General features: G+C 39.6%; 3 protein-coding genes across 3 annotated transcripts in view; 2 read left to right on the top strand and 1 right to left on the bottom strand.

Moving 5' to 3' along the window:
- The window catches only part of LOC121958150 (carnitine O-acetyltransferase-like), a 10,674-nt gene extending 9,894 nt beyond the window's left edge, over positions 1 to 780 (top strand). The window contains exon 7 of the mRNA XM_042507022.1: positions 716 to 780. Within this exon, the coding sequence (XP_042362956.1) occupies positions 716 to 780 (65 nt within the window). The remainder of the gene's footprint in view (positions 1 to 715) is intronic.
- Positions 781 to 1,948: 1,168 nt separating this feature from the next.
- LOC121958149 (exopolyphosphatase PRUNE1-like) lies at positions 1,949 to 8,359 on the bottom strand. The gene is made up of 8 exons (XM_042507021.1): positions 8,248 to 8,359; positions 5,345 to 5,449; positions 5,044 to 5,255; positions 4,777 to 4,961; positions 4,024 to 4,164; positions 3,829 to 3,923; positions 2,497 to 2,658; positions 1,949 to 2,413 (listed from the first exon to the last, which is right to left on the bottom strand). The coding sequence occupies exons 1-8, from the start codon at positions 8,284 to 8,286 to the stop codon at positions 1,949 to 1,951; spliced, it is 1,404 nt and encodes a 467-aa protein (XP_042362955.1). The 5' UTR covers positions 8,287 to 8,359.
- Positions 8,360 to 11,285: 2,926 nt separating this feature from the next.
- The window catches only part of LOC121957577 (ubiquitin carboxyl-terminal hydrolase MINDY-1-like), a gene marked incomplete at its 3' end in the record, with an annotated part of 11,372 nt that continues 3,471 nt past the window's right edge, over positions 11,286 to 19,186 (top strand). The window contains exons 1-3 of the mRNA XM_042506212.1: positions 11,286 to 11,452; positions 13,313 to 14,199; positions 16,488 to 16,739. Of these exons, the coding sequence (XP_042362146.1) occupies positions 13,845 to 14,199; positions 16,488 to 16,739 (607 nt within the window). The remainder of the gene's footprint in view (positions 11,453 to 13,312; positions 14,200 to 16,487; positions 16,740 to 19,186) is intronic.

Below are 19,186 nucleotides of genomic sequence, written 5' to 3'. Positions count from 1 at the left end.
AGTATCCAGAGGTGCAAAAAGGTGAAAAACAAACAAACAAATTTTGCAAACAAGACTTGTTATAAAATTATTATAAAATTCTGCACCATCATTTAAAATAAATATAAAATTCTGATAATTTTAAATATAGTTTTTCTGTAGCCCCCCCCCCCAGCTTTTTATGAAACAGTCTTGGAAAAGTCTTCGCAAAAGTCTTTTTTTTTATTAAAAAAAAACAAAAAAAAAACAAAAAGCCAAAATATTTTCTTTAAAAATCGACAAAACTTAAAAAATAAAATAAAATATTTTTTAAAAATCCGACAAATATCACATGCTTCTCTTTCAGTGCTACTGAAACGACAAAGAATTTGTTGCTGCAACACCTATTTTTAGTATTTTACCTAAATTTTACTGATTAACGGTTCATATCGGAGTGAGGTTTCAAAGGCAGGATTTTAACTTTCAGTGGAGTATTTTCACAGTGAGGTATGAGTACTATTACTCGAGTACGTTTCAGTAATAGAGTATTTTTCCTCCTCTGTTTCTGGAGACAAAGTTGCTGTACTGAACCCATCCTGTCATATTTAAAGTACTTTTTCCCTCCAGGTGTTTCTGATGCTAACGGTGTAAACACTGTGATGAGCCGTTTTCGCGGTTACCTGTCGGTGTCTCTCACCTGTCTCCGCCGCGTGCATCTGTCCCTGCTTCATCTTGTCCCGCCGGTTGTCCCCCGCAGGTGTCCGGTCGGACGGCTCAGAGACACACACACCGGAGAGACACACGGTCCGACTGTCCCGGTAACCGCTGCTAACATGCTAAAATGCTAACACGCTAACACAGCCGTTAAAACCCGTCGCGGGAAATATACAACACTTCCTGTTCAAGCCTTCAAAATAAAACACCCAATGACGAAGTTTATTTTATTTTTTTCTACTGCTTGATATTAATATGCAATAAAGTTTTTTTGTAATGGTTGGGGTTTTAAAACAAACATTTCACAGATTATTCTGTGCATGTAAACAAAGAAAGAACATAAAACAAGTCCGATTTAAAGACAAACACTTTATTTTTAATAAAAATGTCTTCTTTTGAATGTAAATCGAATTCATTAGGATCTTTGCGCTATAGTTATAGTATAATAAAGCCCCTCTTGTACAGCGAAGAAAAAAATCCAGTTTTATTTTGATGCACAAATAACTGCGAACCTTTATTTTGAAGAGTACATTTGTAAACACCTGTTTATACTTCCGCAAGTACTTCAAATGAGAAGTTTTAACCTCTAACGGTGTTTTTTAACCCTTAACCTCCTCACAGAAAAAAAGCAATGGATCTCATATATACTGTATGTATGAGAAATTGCTGCTTTTTCCTTTAACAATTTAAATAATGTTGATTTATGAAATTTATTTAAACCTTTTTGCATGTGTTACTTATGCTTTAAATACTTTAATGCATCTTCCTGAAATTACATTTACTGTCAGTTTATTTAACAGTACGCCTGTTTCAGTCCTGCAGAAGTTCTTCGTCTTCTTTCAGCCTTTTTTGGCGTCATCTCTCCATTCTTGTTCATGTGTCAGAGTCTTTGCACACGGCACCAAACCTGCCCTTATATGGTGTTAAAGGGGCGTTACCTGTGCTAATATGTGGATTCAGATCAAGTGGGATTCATCAGTGAGCACACCTGGTTCGAGCAGATTTGGGTGATTAAGAGCGTTTGGTCCATCTGGAGTTCGCTTGTCTTACATTTTATTTTACCAGAAAAGTAAAAGAAAATATGAGAGAAATTTATATGATAAAGTTTCATATCAAATCGAATCGAATCGTATTGTATCTTTTCTTGTCAGATCGAGAATGAACGAATGCAGGACACTCAGAGACACAATCACACCTCACATGATGTAAATGTGCAGCAGAGCCTGTCATCCGGTGTCCGCCATGTCCTTCCTCCTCCTCCTCCTCCTCCTCCCCTCTACTGCTCGCTCCCCCCCGGCTCCTCCTCCATCCCCCCCATCCGGCTGAACTTCTCCAGTAAGGCCTCCTGGTTGAAGCCGCCGTCCAGCGGGCAGCCGTCCACCAAGCTGTTCTTTGGCGCCGGCGGCGTCGTCCTACCATATGACTCCTCCTCCATGTTCCCATAATCCTCTGCTCCCAGCTGCAGCCGGCGTCGGTGGTGGCGAGAGACAGAGTAAACGTGAGACGGGTGGTCGTCGGCTGACTGTTCGTTGCTGACAGGAAACGTGTCAGAGATCATCATGTCCGATTGGTCCAACTCTCTGTGCCGCCACTCAGACAGGAAGTGTGTGAAGATGGGAAGGAGTTTTGTGCGAGAGGCCTGAGCGTTACCCTGGTGATAGGCCAGGATGTCCTTATATGGGCTGCTGATAGGTGAGAGGCAGAGGGCGGGGCTCCGGGTGTTCAAGAGGGCGTGGCTAATCTGAGATATGATGCAAACGGTGATGAGGACCATGACATGTCTAATCCTAACTCTTAATTTAATCCAAATAATCCCACACCTACCTCCAGCCTGTACTGTGAGCTGGAGCTGTAGACCGCCAGCTGCCTGATGGGCTCCTCCGATTGGTCGTTGAAGGAGATCGTCATGGCGACCACAGCGTCCAGCCTGTGCGAGTGACAGATGTCACAGAGCTCTTGCTGCAGATTCACTCTGTGCAGAAACAACTGGAGGCAGAGACGACAGCAGGGGACACGTCACTACAGGCAACTACAACCCCCAGCATGCACCGCTGTCCTGTTCCACAGAGGGGATCAGCAGCCCCCCCTGCTGGCTCAGGGTTTGTTTATTTCTGAAATTACTGAAAATGCAAAACAACCCCCCCCAAACACAGAAGATGTGTCACAGTGAAGTTGACCTTTGGCCTTTGACCTTTTGAATATAAAATGTCATCACTTCATCATTTCCTGTTAGATATTTGCGTGAAAATTTGTCATAATTGGCAAATGAATTCATGAGTTATGGCCAAAATCATGTTTTGCCAGGTCACAGTGACCTTTGACCACCAAAATCCAATCAGTTCATCACTGAGTCCATGTGAACGTTTATGCCAGATTTAAAAAAAAAAGAAAAAAACCCAAGGTGTTCTTCAGATATCGCTTTCACAAGAATGAGATATATGCAAGGTCACAGTGACCTTGACCTTTGACCATCGGGAATCTAATCAGTTCATCCTTGACTCAAAGTAGATGTTTGTGCCAAATTTGAGGAAATTCCCTTAAGGCATTCGTGAGATATGCCGTTCAAAAAAATGAGACAGATGAACTGACAGTGGCCTTGACCTTTGACATAAGACCACCAAAATCTACTCCGTTTATTTTTAGGTTCAAGGGGACATTTTGCCAAATTTGAGGAAACTCCCTCAAGGCGTTCTTGAGATATTGCATTTATGAAAATGAGATGGGTGAAAGGTCAAAGTGACCTTTGATCACCAACATCTAATTATATCATTGCAGAGTCTAAGTGGAACGTTTGTGTCACATTTGAAGGAATTCCCTTAAGGCATTAGTAAGATATTGGTGTCACATGAAATAGATGAATGCAAGGTCACAGTGACCTTTGACCTATGACCACAAAAATCTAATAACTTCATTGTTATGTTCATGTGGATATTTATGCCAAATTTGAAGAAACTTCATCGAAGTGTTGCTGAAATTTACGAGAATGGGAGAGACAAATACGTGGACCAGAGATCTTTATGCCTCCGGCCGCAGCAGTTATTGGTGTGGAGGCATAAAAACAAGCTGAAGGAATGAGTCATTATACTGACGACTGTCACATTATGACCAGAAACGCAGATATTGACTTAAGATATTGATTGAAGAGTAGATTTTTACCTCCAGACTCATGTAGACGTTGCTGACAGCTATTCTCACGTCGCCTCCAGACACCACCGTCATGTTCTTCAGGAGAATCTGCTCTGTGGAGAAACCTGACACACACACACACACACACACACACACAGAATAACAATGATTTTATTTATTTCTGTGAAATTGTCTGATTTGATCACTGATTAGTCGTGTGTTTACCCGACAGGTCAAACTTGGCGGTGTGCAGGGCGGTGTGCAGAGCACTTCGGTGTGGAAGATCAGGGAACTGCGTCTGCAGCAGTCGGACCATCTGATTGTCTTTAACCGTCCCTTTGCCGCCACTGTCCACCACCATCGCACCTGTGAGGAAGGGGCAGCACAGGAGACACATTCACACCTGCAGGGAGGACAGACAGGTGACCAAACGACATCCCAGCTAACAGGGAACGCCCCTACAACACCGGCTAACGTTACCTAAAAGTTGCAATAGTGATTGAAAGAAAACATTTGAATGTAATTTTAAGGACGTTTATCATTTCAAATAATGTTCCTGTAAAGTTAAATGCTGACTGTGAGGATGTTTCGGTGATCGTGAACGTTCAGAAAATGTGATTGAGGCCTGAGATTAGACAACATCTTTAAAAAACATTTTACTTCAAGAAGAAGGTTCTGGGAACATGACGAAAACATGCTACTGAAAATGTTACTAAAACGTTCAGCGGTTGCATTTAAATGTTCTAAGAACGGTTTCAGAACCAAAAATTGCTAGCTGGGTAAAATTTTAAATTCATACAGTGCATGCAGAGGACACGTTTTCATTTGCAGGTGGGACACAAGTATAGCAAGTAAAGTACAATTACAGGAAGTAGAGTACAAGTACTGGTTGTACAGTACAAGTACAGGTTGTAAAGTTGTGTGTCCTCCTTACAGGTGTGAATCTGAGGACACATAGGAGGTGTGAATTTGTCTCACCGTACAGCAGCAGAGCCAGCTGTCTGTCCAGGATCTCCGGCGCTCTGGACAGAATCCGCGCCGTTACCAAGGTAGCACAGGACGCTACCATCTCCGCGGTGACGGGACAGGAGAAGGAGGCGGTCCTCTGTAGCTGGTGGTGGTCGATGACTTCTACGACCGCCCCCTCCAGGACGCCGTCGGTGCTGAAGAACAGGAATCAACGCTTCAGATTACCAGGATTAAGATCAGGTAAAGGTCAGATTTTGGTGTTGCGATATTTCAGACCTCGGCAGGACGTTGTGGTCCACCAGAGTCAGCGCCAGCCTCCTGTCGCCATGGAGACGGGCCAGGTCCACCTCATCTCTGAACACCAAGGTCTCCGTGGTGACGCCGGACTCTCTCAGAAGCAGGAGGACTTCGGCTCTAAGGTGGAACTGTGACCGGGGAACATTGAGAACCGGAAGAACCGGAGAACTGCCTGGAAGACTGGACGAGGTCTGAGAGACAGAGACGTGATGGTGACGTCACACCGCCTGTCCGTTACTCTGGTATCCCAGCAACGATTTCCACATCAATTTTGTCTCACCCTGTACAGGAAGTAGGCCATCGCCAACGACGACACCACAGAATCCAGGTCACATGACTCACTGCCCAGGACAATGTGGACTCTGTGGTTGCCACGGAAACTGGTCTTGTGGGAGAAAAAGGACACATCAACATCAGATGACATTAGAGTACAAGTTACTGCACTTAGATACAAACGTATATCTAGTTAATTGCCTCTAGAGTCTCCGTGGTTACAGTCCGGTGACTTTAGAAAATATATCACCGTATGCTGATGATGCTCCGCTGTACCTTCCTGTAGTCTCAGCTGTCTAACTGGTCATGGCAACGTGACTGCACCCAAGTGTTACTCTCATCCTAATCCTAACCTAACTGGCAGGGACGTTTATTTGTTAGATATCATACAAACCGTTGTATGACGATGAAACGCTCTTCTGTCAGAGTTTTTTTGCTCTGTGAATAACTTATTGATAAAACATAAAAGCCTGTGAAGTTGAAATCTGCTGCATGTTGACCCCAGAAATCCCCACAGACCTTCACAGCGAGCCGAGGAGTCCACTTTAATGTCACACTTCAAATCCAAATATTTGATTATTTGATTTTGCTCCTGCAGTGTCTGGACGCTCGGGCTGCAGGTCTGAATTCACAGAGCACGTGCAGAACGAGACTGCTGACACATTTAATTTTAACCCTTTGAAACCTGAGCAAAAGCCTGGGAATAGGCAACACGCAGCTTGACAATAAATGGCCCAAACTTTGTCATGAATTAGTAAAAAGTTAAATAAAATTACCAGATAATAAGTGAGAAAAAAAAGATAAGTTAAAATATTTTTTAAAAAAAGAAATTAATTTTGAAGAATATTTTAATATATATTTAATTTTTCTGTTAAACAATTTTAACATATTAACATACATATTGTTATCTGAACATTTTCCTATTTTTTTATAATATATTTTCTTGTCTTCTTTTACAACTTTTTCGCAATTTGTGGAACATTTTTTGCCAGGTTGCTCGTTGCATTTTCCCTCCCATGTTTTCAAAATAAATCAAGCAAATTTTCTCAGGTTTCAGATGTTTTAAAAAAGGTGTTTGAGTGCAGCACAAGAAAACTGATGTTGATCCAGGTGTTAAAGGGTTAAAGACAACGCATCCTCAAATAGCTCAGGGTCTCAGGAGGTTAACCACCTGAGCAGCAACATTCAGCCTGACAGTCAGAACAGTCTGTGACAGAAAACATCGCAGTTATTTTTAAAACTCACCGCGCAGACTGTTTCACCGAGTGTGTGTGTGTGTGTGTGTGTGTGTGTGTGTGTGTGTGTGTGTCAATATTTGCTTTTTGTCCTGCGTGTCCTCAGCTGACTGCAGGTTTTGGGTAAACACTCAGTGACCAGCTTCAAATAAACTCACATTTATGTTATCTTTTTAAAATTTTGACATCAAAGATCAGCACTGGGTTATTATTATCATTATTATTATTATTATCACTCCAGCAGCTTTATATATGTAATATATTTTACACTTTGTATTTTTCTATATATATTTGTGCCTGTTTTTTTTTGTATCATGTTGTATAGAAATGTCGGCATTTTATGTTTTTGCAAACCACAGGTTCGTTACATTTGCACGTTTCGTAGGTATCATATCAGCATTTATAAAAATATCTGAGCTGACGGAGAAACGCCTGCTAAGCTGCAGACCACTGCTCAACACCAGCTAACTATTTTACCGAATCCTCCCCTGTGTTTTTCAGCTGCTTTCCAGCCACCAAACATGAGTGTTTTTAGCTGATCTGTCGCGCTGCTCTTCCGATGGGAATAGTTTCATAGAAAAGCTGATTTTTTTACTGCAATATCAACGGCTTCTACAGCCATTATTTTCCCACCAAAATCAAGAATTTTAAGCCAAAACATGATCTTTTGCTAACCATAGAGACGTGATTTTTTTTGTGCAGAAAAGTTAAACCCAGTTTTGTTGGAACACAAGTTTCGATGTATTCGCTACATAATAAATGTAACATATCTAAACTCTTATTCTCGTGATTGGGTTGTTGTTTGTACTTTATATTATTCTTGTGATGCTGCAGTGACTTCCTGTTTACATGGTTGATTTGCTCCTGATTGGACGGTGCTGCCGATGTCTCCTAGCAACAGATGAACACATCACTTGAGTCTTTACCAGCTGAGACATTTCTGAAGTTTTAATGGTGCGAACTGATTTATTAAATCACCAGTTTGAAACCAGTTAATCATACTGAGAAGCACTTTACATATTTTAGGGACTTTATAGTATTTTATTAATATTTATTGTATTTTCTACTATAATTTATCTTTCTTGATTTTTGCAACATTTTCCTTTATTTTTTTAATCTTTTTTTTATATGTTACGCACACAAACTGCAAAGAAAATTCCTTTTATATGTGTGAATGAAAAACTTGAAAAAAACTACTTTGCATTAAAGCAGATTCAGATTTTTTGTGAGGAGCTGCAGTGACTCATTCATTGTGTAATTATGCACAGCAGCTTTATTTGTTTAGCACATTTCATAAAGAAGGGCAAAGTGATTTACAGAGCAATAAAATACAAAAAATATAATCAAGGATTCAGATTTACAATGGCAGAGTAAAGAGATAAGATAAAAGGTCAAATTAATTACTTAATTATTAAAAAATAAAATAATTATTATAATTAGCAAAATAGCAGTAGTTGCAAACATTTAAAATAAAATGCTTTAAAATTCAGTTTTTAAAATTCTGATATTTTATTAGCTCATAAGAAATAAACAACATTGTTTTTATTTATTTTCTTTCTGTGTTAAATTTGGAATTATGAACATCAAACTAACACTAAACACACACGCACAAACACACACACGCACACACACGCACACACAACACACAGTAGTATTTAAACTTCTTCTCTCTCACCTTTGCTGCAGCGCTGCTTGACATCAGGAAGTCCTGCATGCTTGTTTGTTTGTTTGTTTGTTTGTTTGTTTGTTTGTTTGCTCTCAGCTCCACAGTCAGATCAGTCAGACTCTCAGAGACTCATCCAGCTGACTGATCTGAGGACAATAACCTCCACTGTCAAATTAAAAACAGCAGCACTTCCTCTCTTACCTGTCAAAATAAAACCATTGCAACATGAGGTCGTTTCTTCTTTTAAGGTGGAAATTTTTACAGCAACTTCAAGACATTTTTTTCAGACCTAGGAAGATGCTGATGGAGAGCACTAGTACTTTAAATAATAATTCGATAAAAACTGGCAGCCATGTGCTTGTAACTCAAACACATTTTTGTCACGTAACAATTAAACTGCCAGCAGATTAATAATTCAATTTAATATAATTATTATTATTGATATTATTAGTTAAATAATGGCAATTAAACACACATTACATAATAATAATAATAATAATAATAATAATAATAATGAGTATTATTTTACGCAACTTACCTATAGTTTAACTGTATTTCTGTTTCATTTATTTACTCTACATTTACAGTTGTATTGCAACTGCTGCACAACAATTTCCTGAGGAAAAAATAAATACAATTTTCATCTTATCTTATTTTAAAAATAACTCCTGGCTGTGAAGCCTGCTGAGAGTAAAGAAGAAAAAAAGAAATATTAAAAATGTTATAAAAAAGTCCAGTATGATAGGTAACTAAGAGGAGCTAATTGTATTTAATTCATAATAAAACTCAGCATCAGTCAGTGCCCACTGTACTAACTGTCTAACTTAAAAACTGTACTTACCTTATCTCTGGAAAAGCTGTTTGTTTTATGACACTGCCTGTCCCGCGTGAGCGGGGACTACAGGCGGAACTGAGCGCACCGCCCGTCAAAGTTACCGCGTAAAACAAAACAAACACACAAGACTGTGTCGACGGTGCAGCGAACAGGTAAAAGGTTTTGTCCAGCTTTTATAAACTGTATTTATGAACCGATGAGGCTTATTAATCGCCATAGTAAGTGTATTAAAGTAATCAGACGGTACGTATCGGTGAATAAACCACCCAAACTGCAAAGTGCTGCGCCTGATATAACCACCATATATAAACCACACTCCATAAAACTTGCTACTCTTTCCCTTTGACCTAATTATTAACTTGTGTCCGTATCAAACAACTCAAATTAGTTTATCAGCTATTTTTTAACGTTCATTTCTTCAGTTCGGCTCACTCTTTAAACTAGTATCTCGTTTGCCTGTTGAATAATCCGTTAACATTAATTTGATGTCGGGCATCGGCGATGCCGTCTAAACTGCTGACTAAACGTTGTAAACAGTTTATATATTTATTGTAAATATGTACAGCTTGAAATATGACATGTACGCCGAATTTATCAGTGTCACAAACCGAGGTCGAAATGACAAAGAGTGACGCTCTTGGCTGTGTTAAATTGTGATGGTACGCATTTTTTTTCTTAAACTGACACATTTGTAATGCAAGTTTTATAATGGGGCTAGTCGTGAATAAGCAAACTTAAACGCAGGAAGAAATTATAACCACAGTGTCAACTTTACTTTTTTATCTAGCTTTTTTGGGGTTACATTTTTGGATGGAAAAAAAGAGTTGATTGTATTTTATTTATTTATTTATTTTCTAAAGTATTTAATTTGTGAGTTAGCGTGGACTTTTAAAGTTGACCGGATGTGACGTCGCGTTCTTTGAGTTTGTGGGCGTGGCCTCTCGTGCCTGGCGGAGCGGGATGTAAACAGCTAGCGTGCCAGCTAGCAGCCAGCGTCGGCGCAGATTTCAGACACCGGTGCCGGTAAGACGCTTCTCCTTTTACCGACAGTGTGTGGTGATGTGAGGCGGGAGGTCGGCGTCGTATCTCGGCGCGGAGTTGTGTCTTTGCGGAACGGAAGCTAACTTGGCTAAGTTAGCTCGGAGCGCTAGCGTCGTGTTAGCTAGCTCCGGGAGTTGCTGTGTCGGAGCAGAAAGCAGCTTAATGCTGAGCCGACGCAGCTTTCTGCCGCTCTGAACCGCGCGGAGCTTCATGCGGAGGACTGTTTTTATTTTAATGGCGTTAGCAGAAAGGACAGACGCTTCCAGCCTCCGGTTATCACTCAGAGGCGGCTGTGAGCAGAGTGACCGCTGTGGTTTGTTACCTGTCTGAGGGGAAACTTGGTCACCTGAACAGCTGAGTAATGACCGTGTGTTTCCGGACACACACCTCTGCTCCTCAGCTACACGGCCTGATGGACTCACACACACACTTACACACTTTTATTCACCTCTGTGCTCCGGTATTAAAGGGATAGTTGTTAGGAAGAGTTGTATGTTTCTAGGATTTGAGAACACAGGGCGCTTAGCCTGGACCTCTCTTAAAAAAAAAAGAACCAGGTAAGATATATCTTTCAGTTAGCAGGCGTTTGGCGACTTCTACAAACTTTTGGTGTTTTTTGTTGTTTGTTTTTGTTTGATTTTTTTGTTTACCTTTTAAAATTGTTGACATTTCCTTTTCTTTTTTCATTTCCTTTTTTTTCTCCCAAAATTGTTACTGCTTTTTCCCCATGGATTTTTTGGGTGATTTGTTTTAGAAACTTGTGGAAATATTTGGCAATTCTTTCCTTTTAAAATGTTTTGGTGATTTTTAAAAACGACTGGTGCCTTTTTCTTAAACCTGCCAAATTTATTGTGATTTTTAAAAACTTAAGATGATTTTTCCCCTAAAATAATAATAAAAAAAAACTGAACAGAGTTTTTTCTTTGAAAAGTTTTTTCAATTTTTTTTTTCCTTTAATTTTTTGTGATTTTTAAAAACTTTTGGCAGATATACTTTAATTATTTTCTGGTGAAATTGTTATTTAAGATTTTGGTGATTTAAAAAAGTGACAGTTTTTTTTCTTTTAAATGTTTTGTTGTTTGACTTCCATGTCGGACGCCGGTCTGCTTCTCCAAACTTGGGCGTGGCGACTGACATGGACTATATGTAATAGGAACCTCAAACAGCCCCATTTAACAGAAGACTGAACTATTCCTTTAAGAGACATACTGGAGTCCTTGTCTCCAGCAGTGAGCGATAAGGTGTGGCGAGGTCACCTGACAGCATCAGTATGTCGCTCAGAGGACAGCTGTCTGTCCTGATGGACACGCTGATAATGAAGATTACACTCAGAGGAATGTGAGTCTGTACATTTCCTTCAAGTACTGTGCTTAAACACAGATTCAAGGCACTTATACTTCCGTGTTATGCAACTTTGTATTTTTCCACCACATCTCAGAGGTACTGTTTTAGTAAATTTGTCTGAATGTTTGTGATAAACTGAAGGATAAACTCATTAAAAACTCTCAAATGCATATTCACAAAGCTGAAAACAGGGCTGTTTTTCTGACACTATGAAAAGTTAGTAGATGACTGAATAATCGTCACACCCTTTAAATATATTGCATTCCACTTTTATTTAAAATAATAATGTTTTATTTAATAAAAGTCAGTACATTTTTTGTTGTTATCAGCAGAGACATTTGCTCGGTTTTCACAGAAATCAGGTCACAGTTGTTTATATTCTGATCATAAAGTGGTCATTTTCTTTTACAGTTAAAATGACTAATTTTGTAGATGATGATCAGTTTCCTCCTCCTCAGTCTGTGAAATCAGCTGATGTCCTGATGATGTAATAGGTCGTTGCGGTGATGTCATCACAGACTGCAGATGTGTCACATGCTGTTTGTGTGTCACTGGAGGTGTGTTGCACTCACTCTCACGAATAACAAAAAAACCAACACATTTTTAGATTATTACAAAAACATATTTGGTGAAACCCCTGATGTAATGTGAGTATGTACATTTGTTTCTGCACATTTCCTTTTTTAAAAAATTTAAATATTATGTTTATTGTTTTTTACTATCTTCTGTATAGGATGTCGAGTGTTTTAGTGCTCTCATTTATGTTTGCGTCCTTGTTTGACTTATTTTGTACATATCTTTTGTTTGATAAAGCTGAGGGGAAAAACTGTTTATCAGGCAGAGAAGCTCTAAAGAGAGATGCTCAGTCCAGGTGCATTGTGGGAAATGTAGGACTCAGACATTAGATATGAGCTTTACGTTTTTGATTTATGAGTGAAGTTTTAGACTAAAATCATTCTTTATTGACTCTTTTTTAAAAACTCGTCATTTTCATTATTGATCAGGAAGCCAAACATGTCGATGTTCTACAGACAGACTGACGGATGCCATCTTTAACCCTTTAGTGACCGCTTGGTGCATTTTAGTCTCTTTTCTTCCTCCTGTTGTGATAACTGTGTGTGTGTTGATGCGTGTGTCCTAAATGTAGTCCAGATTGTGTATTTGAGTGTAATCAGTGAATTTGCAGCTCAGCTCCTACAATAAGTCTAAAATACACTGTGGAAACTAAATAGTTACATTCAGACTGTTCAGGTCCAAAAATGCTCCATTGAAACCCATTCAAACTGACATTTTTGATCCCACAGCCATCAGAGCAGAAAAACAGGACTTGTATTATTTCTGGGTGTCATTCTGGGCTTTTGACTCTGAATTTGTCATTTTGACTATTTTCCACCTGATGAGGTCATTTTTTTTTTTTTCAAGATTATTTTTTGGCATTTTTGCCTTTATTAGATAGGACAGATCAGCAGTGCGAAAGGGGGAGAGAGAGGGGACGACATGCAGCAAAGGGCCGCGAGCCGGACTCGAACCCGCGACCGCTGCGGCACAGCAGTGCCATTATACATGGGGCGCCCCTGATGAGGTCATTTTGACCATATTTGGCATATGGAGGAAATACATGCTATTTCCACTAGGTGACCTGTCACAGTCAATGTAGCTGCTGATCACTGACATTCGTGATTAGGTCGGATGTTGGTTGAAAGAATAAACTCAAAGAAAGTAGAAAATAATATTAATGTGTAATATTTTTTAAAGCCTAATTTTGAAAAGCGTATTTTGTGCGCAGAGCGATACGTGTGTGTGTGATATCAAAGGGTTAATTATTTGTCCTTCTTGTTTGTTTTTCCTCCTCAGGTCTGACAGGAAGTCTGTTGACGCTCTGCTGACAGAAGAAGACAAAATCCTCCGTCCCTGTCGCTCCTGCTGACGGACGGCAAAGACTTCATCTGACAGGAAGTCTCCTCTTCATCCTGCTCACTACTTCCTGTCAGCAGCAGAGAAGAAGAAGAAGAAGAAGAAGAAGAGGAGGAGGAGGAGGCGGAGGAGGCGTTTCTGCCTTTAATTTTATTTAAATATATTTTCACTTCATGACGACGGACAGTTCGGAGACGGTTCGTCATGTTCAGTGTCAGATAAATATGTGCGTTTGTTTCTGAACCTCTCAGCAGACGAGAGGTCATTGAGGTTCCCCTGGCGGCCATGTTGGGGCCTCAGCTTCTGTCCGCCTCCTTCGCCACCGCCGCCATCTCCGCGCCTCCATCCTAAATCAACCTCAACTGAGGCTGTTTTTCCCATGAAGGCCGTTTGATTTGTTTTTCGACACGTGTTGTTGTGTTCAGAAGAGTTTGTTCTCGTCGGACTTCGTTTCTTCATTGATCAGCCAATCATGGCGGAGTCCAGCTCGGCGCCGGCTGCGGCGGCGGCAGATCTGCTGATTGAACTCAACAAAGAGGAGCCGTCTCTCCCCGCAGAGAGCGTCTCCAAAGAACTGATCGTAACCACGACGACGGAGGGGTTGGATGTTGTTGCTGAGGTACCGAGCAGCAACGGCGCCGCCCACAGTCCTCTTCCCGCCAAAGTCCTCGAGGAGGAGGAGGAGGCCACGCCCACGCCCCCCGATTCTTCCTCGCTGTCGTCCGAAAACGGGACGATAACCGCCATCACCACAGAAGAAGAATCTCTGTCGGCTCTCCTGAGACACATCAAGAGTGAAGGAGGACGGGACAGAGCAGGAGAGCCAGGTGAGACGTCAAACTGAACCCTGATGCTCAACTTACGGCCCGCGGGCCAAGTCTGGCCCCTGATAGCACCCTGGTGGCCCCCCGACCATTTCCTAATTCACAGTAAAAATAAAGATGCACGCTGTGAATCGTTTTTGTCCTTTTAGTCTCCATAAGGTGTCAGAGACAAAAAACAACATCAAAATAGAGCTTGTTGATCAAAAAAGAGCCAGAGGAGGATCCCCCACACCCCCGACAGAGGACACAGCCGAGACACTGATGTCCTAAAATCACAGAAACGTCCTATAATCCCCTAAATGAAATCCTGGAAACGTCCTAATATCTGAGAAATGTTCTTAAGTCCTGAAAATGTCCTAAAATACTAGAAACATCTTAAAATCTGAGAATTGTCCTTAAATCCTAGAAATGTCTTTAAATCTTAAAAATGTTCTGAAATGCTAGAAATGTGAAACAGTTCCTGCAAACAAGCACAGAGCCGTAGCTTCATGTGACCGAGAAAACCCAAAAAAGTGTTTTTATTACAGTTTCATGATGTCTGTCTTTTTCCGCTCGCCTGAAACATCCCCTCACGCGAGCGAAAAAACGTTTTGTTGTGATAAATGTGAGTTTCTTGTGAACTGACGTGTTTCCGTTAGGCGTATTTTATATTTGCAATTTCAGTTTGAGTGTTTCTGTAAACCTGCATACTGTTTCAAAATAAGAGCGTGACCGGGCAGAGCTGTGGACGTAATGACCGAGCGTCTGTGTGATCGTCATCAAACCTCTTCAGTTTTCGTCTTCTAACGCTCCGTGCTGGTTTTGACTCCGCGGTTGTGGCCGTAATAATCTTTGTGGTTTCTCACTCTTCTTCTGCGCTGGCCGGCAGCCAATCACATCCCAGAACAACAACGGCTGATTGACGGCGTCTCCTGACTGGCTGCCTGTTTCTCTGCTCCACTTCCTGAATGTCAACCAGCTAAGTTTTACTCCAAAGCAGTGACGCAGCAAAGAGTCTGAGTATCAGTACAGATATTAAACGTCACACAGTACCTCATTTATACAGAGTGCAGTTAATATTCTGCTGCTGGAGCTCACGTCTGTGTTTACAGGGCTCTCACAGCCAAAACAAGGTCGATGAGTGACGGACCGCCGAAATCTAAACAATTCAATGATGATTCACAAATTCATCCAAGTGGACGTTTGTGCCAAATTTGAAGAAATTCATCAAGGCTATTTGGGACGTCCAACAGATGGACGGACAGACCTAAAGACATAATGTCTACAGCCACAGCTGTGCGGCACAAAAACACATATTTATTTTAATAGATTTTATTTTGTTTATTTGTAGCGATTTTGAGATTTTACGAAGCAGTGTCAGAGATTAAAAGATTCATAAAATTATAAAATCTTAGCTCAAAAGATTGATTTGATTTTTTAAAATTTTTACAATGAATTCAAGGCTTTTCAAGACTTTTTAAGGATCTGAGGGAACTCTGTTTTTAGGTTGTAAAAAGTCGCCTTTACAAAAAGACGTTTCTTATGACGCGTTTGTTTTGTGCTTCGAAACCAAAACGCTGCGATGGTTAAACCAGACGGACAACTGAAACAGACAACGATCCCTCTGCACGGACGCCTTTGGTGTTTAAATTCATTTTACAGACGTCGTTCAACATTACTACGAAACATATCCTGCAAGTTTTGTGATTATTTTAAAGAAGAAAAAAAAAATCATCAAAAATATTTTAAGACAAAACAAAAGCCAATTTTTTTAAGAAAAAGAATTTGTGGCCTTTAAAAGCCACGAAGTATTTTTAAAGAAAAACAAAATCTCTCATTTTTTCTTTTAAAATGACCAAAATCTTAAAAGAAAACAATGTTAATTTAAAAAAAAAAGGAAAACATTCCTTCTCAAAATCAGACTCCCTCCTCGTGCTTAAAAAATGATTTGACATGCCCCCCCCATAAATAACCAACAGTCCCTAAGTTATATTTAAATATTCAGTTCTGAACTGTCATTAGTTGGTTTTTTCTTTTTTCTATTTTCTGACAAAATAACAATGAATTATTCAACTTTTAATAAATATTTGGTTAGAAAATTAATGCGTTCTAACCCTCTTTTGAATTGATAATTTTTATAATATTTTTTCAGAAACGGTTTAATGTCGTAATGAAAAAAGAACCGATAAGGAGCATTGATGGCCGTTTCAAGAGAGTTTTTGGTCTTTAATATTTGCCTCAGAGTCCTGGAAAAGTCCTGGAAGTTTGTTGGTAAAGCTGTGTGTTGAGCGGTGTGTGTTTCGTGCGTGCAGGTCTGGACCTGGACCTGGAGGAGAGCTCGTCAGTGGCGACGGCGGGCGGCTCAGACGACCAGCGGGAGTCCACAGACTCGGCGTCGTTCTCCATCCCCAGCCTGGAGCTGTCAGACGGGGTCACGGCCACAGGAAACTCCCTGGACGTGGAGGACGGCCTGTCCTCGTCCTACTCTGCTCTGGGCGTGGAGGGCGGGTCTCCGTCCACCGAGGTTCCCAGTCTGAAGGACGAGGAGACGCTGGAAGCTGCAGGTGAGACGTCCTGTGACGGTTACTGTCTGTCTTTGAGTTGGAGCGAAGCTCTGAAACGGTTCAGATAAATGCTCCACGAAACATGAATATTCAAACTTAAGGATGTTTTTATTTCTCAGTCAGACAGAGGCGCGTTTTCTTAAAAAATGTCCCCTTTTTTCTTAATATTTTTTGGCAATTTATATAAGAAAACATTTCCGCATTATTTTAAAACACTTTGGTGATTTTTAAAGAAAACAATTGGCAGTTTTTAGAGAAAAAAAAATTATTTATGTTTGATGGGTTTTTGTTAATGCTGGTTTTGATTTTCTTTTAATTTTTGTTTCCTTTTGTTTCCATTTTTTTCTTTAAAAGGTTTTGGCCCTTTTTTAGTTTTAAAGAACAAAATTAGTTTTTTTTCTTTAAATATTTTTGCCGGCTTTTAAAGAAAAAAAAACTTTCATATTTCAGACGACCCTTGAACACATCATGTCTTATCATTCAGGTTTGTGAAATAAATTCCAAAACTTCCGAAACTTTCAGGGTAGTTTTCCAAATTTATTTCCAGGCCTGGAAATTGCTATTTGCAAATTCCATTACTTTTCCAGGTTTTTAATGACACCATGGCGTGTTATATGTATTTCTTTTGTCAGAGTCCTGGCAGAGAAGAACTGTTTTTTGTTTTTGACGAGTCGACGTCGTCTGTGATTAAACTCCGAGCTGCTGCAGTTTGGAGCCAAAAATACAAATAAATAAATGATGAAGCTGTAAAACAAAGCAGTGATCCGAGCTCACTGCAGAGATACCTTCATTCATTATTCACATCGACGGACGAATCATTAACCAGCAGGTCTCCGTTTGTATCTATATTAACCCTTTAGGGCGGCTTTGATATCACACACACTCAAACTCATTATTCTCAAAAATATTATACATTTACATTATTTTCTACTTTCATTTAGTTTATTTTTAACCAACACCAGTCCTGTTCGTAAATATTAATTAATTTCTGGAATGTTAACCCTTTAAATGCCAGGTGTTTGTCATGATGCCACTTTGTTAAAACCAAAACAAAAAAACACTCACACAAGAAATGAATTATCTACACCTCTTTTATCTCTGTGAAGCACTTTGAGCGGCGTTCCCTGTACGAAAGGCGCTTTATAAATAAATTTATTATTTATTATTAATATACCACAAGCAAAGTAGATTTCATTTTTAGTATCACAGTCTGGGATATCAGTGATCAGCAGCAACATTGATTTTATTATTATTATTTTTAGTGCAGAGTCAAATAAACAAAATGTGCTCTTCAAAATCAGGCTACAAAAATGTTACACATTAATATTATTTTCTACTTTTATTGAGTTTATTTTTTTAAACAATGTCAGTCCTAATCATAAATATCAAATATTTATTAATTTTCATAATTTTAACACTTTAAATGCCAGGTTTTTATCGTGATGCCACGGTTTTTTTTAGAATATACTACATGCAAATTTGATTTCTTTTTAACTTTTGTTGGAGGTTAAAAAAAATGTAAAAAATGTAAAAAAAAAAAAAAAAAAAGAAAGGGCCAATAAGCACATTGGGAAATATTATATTTAAAATAACTTGTTTTTGCCAAAGACTTTTTCGAGTTTTTTTTTTTTAAACAAAAAAACATTTTTAATTGAAAAGACAGCAGTTTGTCTTCACAAAGTGTTGATATTGTTTCACACACGGGACGTATGTGGAAGAGACGTCCGTGCTGGTTTAACCTCACCACAGATATGTTGATTATACTGTGTGTGTGTGTGTGTGTGTGTGTGTGTGTTAACATGCTGGCAGGTTTCAGCTGCAGAGGAAAGTGTGAATGCATCAGTGTTTTTGTTTCAGGAAGTTTGGTCGAATGGGAGGAAACTGTGAGGACGGAAATTGTGAAATCAAAGTGCTGACGTGATATCGAACACGCAGCAGGATTGTTGTTTTTGTCTCATGAACCGACGTGTACATGAAATCTTATATAATACAGAACATTAAAAAGGCTGTCCTTTAACACAGCGACAGCTTGTTTGTCTCCAGGTTCAGGCTGTTATCTGATTGGTTTACAGCAGAGCGAGCTGAGTTTATTCCCACAGAGACGATTCACAGAATCTGGGCGATTAAATAAGATACGAGAAAATGACAGGAAGGAGAAATAAAAACAGAAACACTGCTGATGTTGATCACGGTGTTTCTGAAAATGTGGGAAGAAAACCAGTGATACAAAAGATGTGTAACTGGGTTTATACAGTAACGAAAAACCTGGAAAAGTTATGGAATTTGTCTTTTCTTTCAAAATCAGCAAAAATTATTAAGGAAAAAAGAGCCCAAATTTTGTAAAGAAAACGTGCTTCTTCTGGCATCGGGAGTAGAGAGTATCACCTATCTTTAGTGGCTTTTTTGGTGTTTGAAATAAAACGGCGCACACACACTGATTTTGGTGG

Source organism: Plectropomus leopardus, chromosome 18 (genome assembly GCF_008729295.1).
Source record: "Plectropomus leopardus isolate mb chromosome 18, YSFRI_Pleo_2.0, whole genome shotgun sequence".
Lineage (NCBI taxonomy): Eukaryota > Metazoa > Chordata > Actinopteri > Perciformes > Serranidae > Plectropomus > Plectropomus leopardus.
Note: the sequence above shows the minus strand (reverse complement) of the source record. Positions and strands in the feature narration are given on the sequence as shown.

Excerpts from the sequence above, each read along its gene's own strand:
- LOC121958149 (XM_042507021.1), bottom strand. The coding sequence starts at position 8,286 with ATGCAGGACTTCCTGATGTCAAGCAGCGCTGCAGCAAAG. Across the intron at positions 5,450-8,247 it reads CAAGCAGCGCTGCAGCAAAG|ACCAGTTTCCGTGGCAACCA; the intron begins GTGAGAGAGAAG and ends TTCTCCCACAAG. Across the intron at positions 2,414-2,496 it reads GCTCACAGTACAGGCTGGAG|ATTAGCCACGCCCTCTTGAA; the intron begins GTAGGTGTGGGA and ends ATCATATCTCAG.